General features: G+C 52.1%; 3 protein-coding genes across 3 annotated transcripts in view; 1 reads left to right on the forward strand and 2 right to left on the reverse strand.

Moving 5' to 3' along the window:
• Nucleotides 1-566: 566 nt before the first annotated feature.
• Nucleotides 567-3,563, forward strand: EMH_0033020 (uncharacterized protein; the record flags this gene model as incomplete). Its single annotated transcript, XM_013498010.1, has 4 exons — nt 567-621; nt 1,129-1,649; nt 2,064-2,822; nt 3,516-3,563. 4 exons carry the CDS (start codon nt 567-569, stop codon nt 3,561-3,563), a joined length of 1,383 nt encoding a protein of 460 aa, XP_013353464.1.
• Nucleotides 3,564-3,972: 409 nt separating this feature from the next.
• Nucleotides 3,973-4,791, reverse strand: EMH_0033130 (uncharacterized protein; the record flags this gene model as incomplete). Its single annotated transcript, XM_013498011.1, has 1 exon — nt 3,973-4,791. One exon carries the CDS (start codon nt 4,789-4,791, stop codon nt 3,973-3,975), a length of 819 nt encoding a protein of 272 aa, XP_013353465.1.
• Nucleotides 4,792-4,834: 43 nt separating this feature from the next.
• The window catches only part of EMH_0033240 (uncharacterized protein), a gene marked incomplete at both ends in the record, with an annotated part of 11,458 nt that continues 5,529 nt past the window's right edge, over nt 4,835-10,763 (reverse strand). Inside the window, 17 exons of the mRNA XM_013498012.1 lie at nt 4,835-4,956; nt 5,262-5,419; nt 5,583-5,600; nt 5,732-5,940; nt 6,112-6,135; nt 6,314-6,558; nt 6,871-6,975; nt 7,102-7,192; nt 7,286-7,360; nt 7,486-7,689; nt 7,858-7,981; nt 8,198-8,444; nt 8,849-8,894; nt 9,298-9,609; nt 9,760-9,953; nt 10,004-10,067; nt 10,364-10,442. Coding sequence (XP_013353466.1) covers nt 4,835-4,956; nt 5,262-5,419; nt 5,583-5,600; nt 5,732-5,940; nt 6,112-6,135; nt 6,314-6,558; nt 6,871-6,975; nt 7,102-7,192; nt 7,286-7,360; nt 7,486-7,689; nt 7,858-7,981; nt 8,198-8,444; nt 8,849-8,894; nt 9,298-9,609; nt 9,760-9,953; nt 10,004-10,067; nt 10,364-10,442 — 2,317 coding nt within the window. The remainder of the gene's footprint in view (nt 4,957-5,261; nt 5,420-5,582; nt 5,601-5,731; nt 5,941-6,111; nt 6,136-6,313; nt 6,559-6,870; nt 6,976-7,101; nt 7,193-7,285; nt 7,361-7,485; nt 7,690-7,857; nt 7,982-8,197; nt 8,445-8,848; nt 8,895-9,297; nt 9,610-9,759; nt 9,954-10,003; nt 10,068-10,363; nt 10,443-10,763) is intronic.

The following is a 10,763-nucleotide window of genomic DNA, read 5'->3' on the forward strand; positions in this document are numbered from 1 at the left end:
ACGTATGATTGCGCGTCAGATTTACGCCCACCAATAACCTGCAACGCTCAGCCGCGGACAGCTATGCGCCTTAACGAGCTTCGCTGCTGAATGCTAGACTTGAAGAAAGCCACACGCGCAGTACAACTGCACCCCCTTCTCTCTGGTGCAACTGCACCGGCCCAACAACCTGTGAAAGCATGCATTGTGGTTCAGTCTTCTTCGCTGGGTCCATCTAGCCTTTGATGCGCGTGCAAGTGCTGCCAAAAAAGAACGCCTGTGGCTTGAATAGAACTGCAGGCTATCCTACTCTGCTTACGTCTGAGTTTTTCATTTTCCTCTTTGCCAGCGCATCCCATGGACTCGACAGATAGTAGTTTCAAACGAGACAGCACTGAAGATTTCTTGAAAACACGTCGGTGTGGTGATTTCCCCGCGTTAGCGCTTCGCGCTTCATCGTAAATCCTCTACTGGCCAGGCAAACACCCAATACGGTTCGAAGCAACTGGACGAGGCAGTGCCCTCTCACACCACCTATACAGCAAAGGCGCAATCGCTCAGAGCAAGGCCGAAGGCTCAGCAGTAGAATGGATTCGCGAGTAACCAAATGCACTCCTGCAAAGGCGTCTTCGCTTGCAGACGGTGAGCAAGGCTTGATGGCCTCATTGACTGTGCCGTGCATACAGGACGTTGTTCTTCAACTTAAGCGCTTAAATGGCTTGTAAATATTTTGTTCCTTCATATCATTTGCCCTCAACTCATAGAGGTACAGCATATCGCCGAAACGAACAATAAACAGTCTCCAGTAAACAAAGCTCGGTTCACTGCCTTCACTTACATCCCATATAAGAACACTTCCTACTCAAGCTGCCATTCAAAGAATGCGGAAAGTGTTCGAGACAGACAAAGACGTTTTGCAGACCAGAAGAAAAGGCTTGGCACGACTGCACGCCTGCACAACAGGCTGAAATCTTTGCTTGTCCCACTGACAGAGCTTAGTGGCAACGTCTCTGTACAGGACGAAGCAGTTTCAGCCCACATTACTGTATTTTCACCTAGCAAAGCACAAGTGTATCTTCATCAGACCCGTTCACACCTCTGCACCACACGGCGAGACGTGACAACATTGCTGTATCGCTGTGTGAGCAGACGCTTCCTCTTCTCCAAGAGGCGTTGCACCTCAGGAGTCGCCCGCTCCTGAAGTCTCACCAAAGCAACAGAAGGCAGAGGTGTTCGCTGCACCCTCTGACTCTGAGGATGCAGACGCAGACCACACTTATCCGTCTCCCTCTGATTGTTCAGAAACATCCCCCAAACGCGCTTGCCCTGCAGGTAACCCGTGGCTGCTGCAGGCAGCTGAGATGGTCTTCGCGTCATCCTCCATCTCCCCTGATGTACTGACGGAGGAGCCAGTGGGGGAGAGAAGGCCCCTTCTTCTGGCGGCGGTAGCGGAGGCAATAGAGGGCGAAAGAGCTGTAACGAAAGCTGCCGAGGAACTGAAACTTGAAACAGATGGCTCAATCTCTGAGTGTCAGAAAACACTTCAACGAACACTAGATGAGGCATTCGATTTGGTTCGCTTGCTCTTAGCCCGAGGAGCGTCTCCGTCGGTGCCCTCTGAGAAGGGAGTCTTCCCGCTTGAATATGCAATCAAGAAACACAGCTTGCGGGTGCGTACCCCGCTTCGGTTGCCTCAAGGGTTGGGCAAGAGTTGGGCGATGCAGCTAGCTGAGAGCGAATTGGACCACACAGGAGGGACACATCAATGCCAATAGCCCCTTAACGTTAACTAAGCAAAACAGAAACATAGAAGTCTGAGGGCGTATTGCTGCACTCTTGCTGTAGATTTGTTGTAAGACACCAGCCTTTTGTGAGGGGTGCAGCTTCATCCAGCTCAGAGCAGGCAAATCCAAACCGCCCTCCTGCAGCATTCACCATGTTCTTCAGGGTTATTATGTCCACGACTGCCCTCTTGATGTCTTGTTGCACCAATGCAGCACAGTGAGACAGCGTAGCGGGCAGCAGATGCTGTATCCTGTGCTCGAAGCGGCTGCTACGACCTCTACATTTCTCTTTTTCCTCAGGCAGCTGCTCTGTTATTAGCTCCGCGGGAATGCAGCAAAAAGAAAAGCAAGGGGTGTTTTCCCCTACCCGACGGCCTCACTCCTCTCCACGTGGCATCTGCTGCAAACGATCTCAACTTGGCCACCTTGCTGCTGAGCAAGGACGCCTCCAACTCTCTGCAAGCAAGCGCACGGTGCCAGAACTGCCGTGACCGTGCAGCAATAGCCGTCGCATGCACTCCCCCAGCACCAAAGGGTCTACGGCAGCCCCCTGCGGTCTCCGTGAGCCTTCCTCTTTGTCGTTCATGTTTAGTCAAGGCGCGAGACGAACGAAATTGCACTGCAGCATTTTACTGCGGGAGCAGCAGTATGCTGAGGCTGCTGCTAGACAGCGGCACACCTCTTGAGTTGCGCAGCAGCGCGGGAGATACTTTGCTCCATGCACTTGTCTACAACGCTCGCCGTTTTGTAGAGATCGAGCCCATCAGTGTCGCGCACGAGGCAGGAGAGGATGAAATGGGTAAAGGAACGCAGGCGCGCCCCTCACAGGCCGCCTGCTGGTGTAAAGACTGCAGGGGAGCAGGGGGAAACCCAAGGGGCTCTGCCCTTTGCCGCATATTGCTTCTGCTGGAGCGCGTCGCCTCGCAAGCTTCAGTGAACACCCCCCCGGGCGAGTCGGGGAATTCAAAAGCCGTTGCAGACTTCATCAACACCCGCAACCATGCCGGCTGGACAGCGTTGCATCTGGCAGCCTCTCGCGGGTATTCAGATATATGCAAGGTGAGAACAAGCCGCACCTTGATTGAGCCACTGCTATCATCTGTATATTACATCTGTGTATTATATCTGTACATTGCATATCAATACTGCATCTGTGCACTACATCCATATCCTACATCAGTATACCACATATACTTTTTACCTATATGTTTCAAATGCATACTGCATTTTAATATATCATCTGTATACTATATCTATATACTGCACCTGCAAAATGAATCTGTACATAAGCAGCGGACTCTTCTACATGTTATGTCTGCACATTACTTCTGTGTGTACTACATCTGGGTATAAGCAACGGACTGGTCAGCACCAGTGGCTTTTTTAGGTTTTGTTGGACTACGGGGCAAACGCCAGTCTCACAACAAAGAAGCGCCGATTGCGCCCTGAGAGCCTTGCGCTGATGAACAAACATTTCTCCACGGCCAGGTACGCCAACCTATATATATATATATATATATATATATATATATATATATATATATATATATATATATATATATATGTATATATATATAATATAGCCATTTCAGCCTGCAGCTCGTACCACGCTGTCTGCACACTGTAGCTGGTTGCTGGGGCTTGCAGCTCGAACTTCTCCTGTAGAGCCTAGATACAGGGAGAGATTGTACGAGTGTGTTCGCCGCTCCGCTGCAGAACAGTGAGCCCGTCTAAGTTTGTGTGTCCCCTCAGGCTGTTGCGCGAAAGCGTGGAAATAGCCAGCATCAAGCCTCCCGCTAGATCGGCTCAGTTGCTGTACATTCGCCTTAAAGGAAGCGCTCAAAGTCATCCACTCTTGGCGGTGCTGGGGGTTTGCTGGGTCGGCCTTTTGTGTTTGCACTGGCAGGGGGTTGTTGCAGCCCTGCAAGTCTATTTCCCCAGTATTTTCGGACAACTGCTTTAAAGTCAAACTCGTTCAAACGAAGTGTAACAAAATAAAGTTTTCCCGTCAACAACAAACTCCACACACTGCTGTCCCCTACGCGGTACAATGAAACACGATGCAAGTAGTACGCTCTTGCGCCAACGTGACTAATAGAAAGCAGCAAATATCCTCTTTCCTTCAACTGCTAGCGAGATTCTGAAGTGCTTTGACTCCCTGCCTCGCTCTACCCTGCCTACATACCTAGGTTGGTCAGTAAAATACATCTTACTCCGCCGTCAATTCGCCTTTCACGCGCCTACAGGCGTCGCCGTCTCTGCGAATTTCAGGCTCCGCCTCCTCACCGCGAGGCGGTTGCCCCACACTGTGCACCACTTCGTCAGAGACTGCGGGCCCCCGTGTCTGTCTGTGTGTGTTTGTTACGCCTCTCTTCCGGAGGATGAAGGGTGGGACAGCGGTGGTTGCAGTGTGTGGGATTTGTCTGCTGTGCTGCTGCTGTTCTGCTCGCCCCAAAGTGTCCTCGACCGGCTCCGAGTTTACGCTGTGCAACCCACTTGCTGGGGTGTTCTGGCCTGCAGCTGTCTGTGACTGCTGTAGAAACCCGGTTCGGCACGAAGGGCTTCCCTCAGCATTTCCCCACAGTAGGGATTCCAGCATCAGCTGCTGCTGGAGCCGTTGCTCTGCGCTCTCGCCCACTGCATCGGACGGTATAGAGAAAAGATCAACGGCCCCGCTGCTGCTGTCCGCGGTGGGTGGGGGACTGGCTGGTGCCTGAATGACTGTCCGGTCAAGCTCTGCTGCCCCCCAACCATCAGCTCGTCCCTCTGGTCTCAGTGTGCCTGCCTGTTGAGGTTTCTCTACGAGAGCACCTGATCTCCTATCCCCTGTTCTCTCGATTTCCTCTGGCTGTGCATCACCAGTTGGTGCAACGGGCAATACATCCTGTGGGGATAAAGGCGCGTACTTTTGTCCAGGCAGTATCAGTCCAGGGTCGGGGGGGGCAGGGAGGTCTTGGGGGTCGAAGTCACAGCTGAACACTGTCAGCACATCGCACCCAGTGGCAAGAACGGCATAGGGCTCCGGCATATGCGCTTTTTTATTAAGCGCTTGCATTCGTACACTGCGAAAACTACGGTAACAAAACAAACGCCACGAGGAAACTCTTGCGCCTACCTCGCACAGAGAGGAGTTCTACTGCGTTGTCGACAACTTGAACTAAGTTGTGGCGCTTGGCTGTTGCCGGCATCCCTCCTGCACATCCATCATACACACTTATCAGCTGAACGACGTTCGTTGAACCCTTTCTAAGTCAGTGCCGAGCTTTCTCAATCTATCCTCTGACCACTGCGTTATGAGCAAGGCATACAAGCGTGGTGTGCATGCAAAGGTGCGCGGAGGTTTGCTGTTCAAGTAGGCAAGCAGCGGTCTGGTGCTCCTCAGGCAAACAAATACTCGACCTATCAATATATATACTACCACGTTCCCTATACAGTGTCGCTCCCACCCATACGAACACCACGTAGCAGCGCTGTGACCCCCAAGGGAAATGCACTTACTGATGCTGCATATCTTGTAAAAGTCAGGCATTCTGGGCACAGTCATTGGCTCCACGGGCTCTCCATTGATGAACGGCAACACGCGCATAGCGGGCAGCTGCCCCTGCCCTTCCCTGCTGCTGCGCACTGACACCTCCCTCTGGCACCTCAAAGTGACCCTTCGATGCCACAACAAGCAGCAGCAGGCTTCAGATAATGTCATTTATAGTCCAGCCAAAGAACACAAGAAGCCTAAATCCTCGTAATAGATATTTACATACTGCAACTAGCAGATCATCCACGGCGTTAATATATAAATTATACATATACATCCTTGCTCACCGAATAAATGGGGCCTCCCTGCAGGAAACACCCAAATAAAGCCACACAGAGAAGGTATATGGGCTACATCGTCTTTTGTAGAAAAAAGGGGTAAAAAGAAAGTACAGCAAAGAACCACGTACAGAAGAGATCAAATATGTGAGACATACTTCTCTGGTGTCGTCTCGCTGACGTCTCGCCTGAAAAACGGGAAGAACTGTTCAAAAGGAGGCGGCGGGGGGCCGCCACCTCCATACGGAGCAGAGCTTGGAGGCGCCGTTCCGACTCCCAGATCTACGCGCTGCACTCTTTCAGTGTTTCCTCGTGATGTGGTCCAGTATCGAGCCCCCAGCAAAAGCGCGCATCTGTAGGGGCCGTCCTGCGATCAATACACAAACCCCACCCAGCCCCAGAAGACATATATCCTAGCCCCCCTGAAGACTCACTCAGAGCCACGGCTTCGTTCCTAAGCAGCAGAAGAGCAGCTGCTGCTTGCCGCCCTGATACGCTGCGATATTTCTTGCAGATGTAAGAACACGCAACTGCCCACCCGTCCTTGCTCGAACCTCCTGCGCTGAACACACACAACTCACGCCAGGACCGACCGTACAACCTGACTTGGTTTTTAGCAAGCTGATCAGCTAAGCAGCCACTGCAACACACAAACGGACTCTGAAAACACTGTTTGAAGCAGCAACACAATGCAGGTGAACTGCATTCCCTGTCTAGATCATTGTCGGGTGGGGCGTTACCTGGTTGCCGCTTGAGGGCCTGGAGGATCCTCCGTTGCCTTCTTCTTTGACTCGCGTGCATATAAGAGGGTCGTAGACGGAAACGAGTTGCTGGCGGGACTCCCCATGTTGTGAATATCCTCTGTTGCTGGCGTTGGGCTGTAGTGACACCATTCGAAAGCCGTCGCTGGTAAGCACAGGCAGCCTGAGGATGACGTCGACGGTGAAGTGGTCAGTACGCCCCACAGGGAGAAACCCGTAAAGACCTGCAGCCCGCAGCATTGCCGTACAAACAGCTATACAACAGTTCAACAGGGTTTACTGCCCCTTAACGGGCTTTACCTCGACCATTCAATGACTAGCTAAATACAGAAAAGGACTAGTTCTGGATCCGTAAGTAATACGAACAACACCAGTCAATAACATGCAAATAATACGAAAATGCGGAAGATCAAGTATAGAAATAAAGGAAGGAAACGCAAAATGCAGTGCACAGCACAATGCGTGTGCAAGGCCGATACGGGCGGTGGGTGCTGAGGGGTCTAAAGACAGCGGGAGACAGTCTAGTGTTTCCGCACATCCGCTTTTGTTCAAGTCAATGGGAGGATCGAAGACGAAAGGTGTTGGAGGCAGCAGAAATCTAGACACTGTTGCCGCGGAACCTTCGCTGTCAGCCACAGCGTCTGCGTGCATAACACCCAACTTCACCTGCTATGCATATACATAAAGTTGAAAGCGTCCAGCAATCCATATATTTCAATGCATACACCCCTGTGTGTCTGTACACTTCAGATCTAAGGAAAGCTTACCACCCCTCACTTCCTTAGGAATACGCGGGAAGTCGCCGCGCTGCACAACGGTATGCGCTGAGCGGCCGTCACAGTGGAGCAGCAGCAGCGGCTGCAGCGCAGCAACCAGATAGCAACACGGTTCTTTCAGAACTCCCCACTCCCAAACCCTAAACCCTAAACCCTAAACCCTCGTTAACCCTACTCCCCCTGCATCGCATCTAAGCTGACGGCGGGTGCCTACGGTAGGATGGGTGCCGGGGTCTTGTTCTGCATTGGGCTGCGAAGCAAACAAGCAAACAAAAGAGCAAGAGAATGACCACCGACCACCCGGCTGCTACAGCCTGTGCTGCAGCTGCGGTGCTCTGAGAAGGTGAACTTTGACGCAGAGGCAAGCTTGCTCACTTCGCTCGGTGCAGCGCATCCGCCACGTTCATGCTTCGCACTTTGCGCGGGGAGTGGTGCTTCTTCTTCTGCTCTTGCTGGCCTAAGCGGGCCTGGCTGTCGCACCTCCTGCGTCTGCTGTTGCGGTGGCTGCTGCTGGGTAAGCTGCGGAAAGGGCTGCTCCCGCAGTGGTCTCTGCTGCTCGGGCATCCTGCTAGCCTGCTGCTGCAACAGCACCTCACAACCATACATCGCCGGCGCAACTGCATCGCTCTTGCAGCCGCATATGCATACATTGCCCGCAAGTATGTGCTGTGTTCATCAACTGCTGCAACATTCTAGCGGCCGCGGAGTAGTCTGCTGTTGCTCTTTCTGTTGCTGTTGCTTCCTTACCCGCATGCGCTGCAGTTCCTCCCGCAGGTCCTCCAGTTGCTGCCGCAGAGAGTTCGCTTCCTTCTGTGAGGCCTCAAGTTTCTTCTCTGTCTCTGCGAGCTGCGTCTTCGCCTTGCGAGCGGCTCTGAAAGGTGATAACAAAAAGAACAACAAAAAGCTAGAGCATAGGCTGAGGTTGCCCGCGTGTGGAGATGTAGGTACCACCTCACCCGAAGCAAGTGTAGGGAGCATGACTCCGCCACAGACGTTTGCAAGAAAGGTATCGACTGCAAGTACTAAAGAGAAAGAGAATAGAGGTAGATGAAGATGAACCAGGGTGCATGCAGCTGTGTCTCCTCACCGATGCACGCCAATGTCAACGATCTTTCTGAGCTGGGGCCAGTGGTCCATGGCCCATTCAAACAGCGGCTTGCCCAGCAGCCGATCAGCGTCTTCTGCATTTTCTATTTCCTGCAGCAGCGACTCCACCTCAGGCCGCCGAATCCCCTTCACCTCCCGCTCCCAGGTGCTCGGCCGCACGTGCGCGTACTGGGCTATGATCGCCAGAGTCCTGTTCACTGCAGACGGCATATTGCCCCCCTCAAGCCCTGAAGACGTACACAGCAAGACGCAGAGGCCACACAACACTGCGTGTGTAAGCAAACCCTCAGGTCCAGCAGCTCATCGCCACAGCGAGAAATCCTATAAACGTAAACCCCTTCTTCCTCTCCGTGCGCCCTCTCCTTGCTAGCTACCCGCCACACTCTTGACTGCATGCATCCACGGTGCGGCTTCGCTTCATATGAAGGATACTCCTGCAGTGTTCTTCTTAAAGAGAAAAAACTAGGCTAATTTACTTGGCATGGATATATATATATATATATATATATATATATATATATATATATATATATATATATATATATATATATATATACGTATAGGTATATGTATGAAGGGCAAGTGTCTTCAGATGCACCCAATCCGTTCAAAAGGATTCCTTTATGCTTACCGGCAAAATATTTGATGCGAGCGACGCAGTCGTCAAACAACCCTACCTGCAGCAGCAGAAGCAGCAGCAGCAGCAGCAGCAGCAGCAACAGTAGCAGAGCAAGAAGAGGTGGTGGCAATCTAAGGCAACCCCTTCACTACTTTCCTAGCAACTGGGGTCACCGAATACTCTATAGCAACGGGCGTGGTGGTATCAAGGGGAAACGCATGCGCCCAGCCCCTGCTTGTAGAACTGAATGAAGTTGATGTATAAATACAACAAACTGCTCTGCGTGTTTATGGAAACGATTGCAGCAGCTCGCTTTTTGGGGCTTTAATACAAAAGCCCCCTTCTGTCTTCTTTCATGCTGAGAAAGCTTCTATCATATAGTCTGTTTCGTTGTTTGTTTGTTTATTTTTACTGTATGAACTCAGAGTGGACGTGGCCGAAGCAGCAGCACCACGACCTACTCGTGAGCGGAGCGCGAAGTAGCGGAGGTAATTTGGGCGTAGCTCGCGTCGCTTCTCTCTCAGAGCCAAGGCCTTTTGTTCTCGTGTCATATACTTGTCTACTTCTTGCATATCCTGCATGCTACGCTGGTTTGCTCGATGACGCTCTTCTTTGGCCATCTCCACTCGCTCGTACTGCTCCAGCCGCAAATACCTCGTGTCTATGAAGTGCGCCAACTGCTGCCCCCAAGCATTCAGGTGTACAGACACCTGCAACTTCACTGCCTCCGACAATGCATGAATCTCCCTCCACAGCTCGCATTCCTCCGGAGTCTGCAAAGCACCACACACAGCTGCAGCAGCAGCAGAACTCTGCAGCAGCAGTAGCAGCAGCAACAGGCTTGTGCAGCTGATACAACATCTCTCTCGTTCGAGCCCTGGGCCCACAGCGTGGGTAGGTACCCTCGCCCCCACAGCCCGCACCTCTGTTTGCAGTTCCCTGTCGCTTGGTCCGTTCCCGTTGTGTGCAGCATCAAGAGCTGCTGCAGCTCGGCGGTCTTTCAGGGCCTCGATCTGCTGCAGCAGAAGCCTCCTGCGGGCGAGGTCACGCTCTAGAGCCGCAACGTCCACCGCCCTTCTCTGTTCCTCAATAGCAGCAAGCGCCGTGTGTGCGCCCTCTACGGCACGAAAGAAACGCGAAATCCACATCGTTGGCGTTGTCTCAGACCTGGTGGACATACACCGCAGCAACTGAGACAGCAGAATACAGCTGTCACTGCAGCAGCCTGGAGCTGAGAAAACACCCGAACCCTACTGCTTTCCTCTCTACCGTTAAATTAAGCTCTTAGAGCTGAAAAATTTTTGCTGGGTTTGTTGAACACCACGCGTTCTAGTGCATGCGTTGGGGTGTATATACACACTCGCTCTCGACTTCTTGGAGGCACTGATGCGCGGCCTCAAGGAACTCCCCCAGCCAGTTGTCTTTGTTAAGTGCTGCGGGTATGAGTGCAAAGCCCAGGCAGTTGTTGAAGCAGACCGAGAAGAGCGCATGCAGCAGCAAAGGGAAATCACACATCAGCAGCAGCACCTGCTTCCTCCTCTCCTCCTCCGTCTTCCCCGTAAACGACCACCGCAGGGCCCCCAGCTCCAGCACCCACCCCACCCAACTGCGTCGCACACAAGCCGCTCCGCCCAGGCACAACAAGACCACTTGTAGACCACTGGACAATCCTCACGGGCTGCCGAGCTGCATGCGTTTGAGGGCTGTGTGTCCTGCCGCCTACCACTCTATCAGCAGTGGAAACGGCCACATGCTGGCGGGTAGACAGGCACTGGCTCTATGTATGTAGATGTACATGTACACACAGAGGTTTGTATCCGTGGACGCATGCAAATATACATATATATACGTATGAACATATGTATATATATATGTATATATATATATATATATATATATATATATATATATATATATATATATATAT

The sequence above is a fragment of the Eimeria mitis genome, genomic scaffold (assembly GCF_000499745.2).
Source record: "Eimeria mitis Houghton genomic scaffold, Emh_scaff31, whole genome shotgun sequence".
Lineage (NCBI taxonomy): Eukaryota > Apicomplexa > Conoidasida > Eucoccidiorida > Eimeriidae > Eimeria > Eimeria mitis.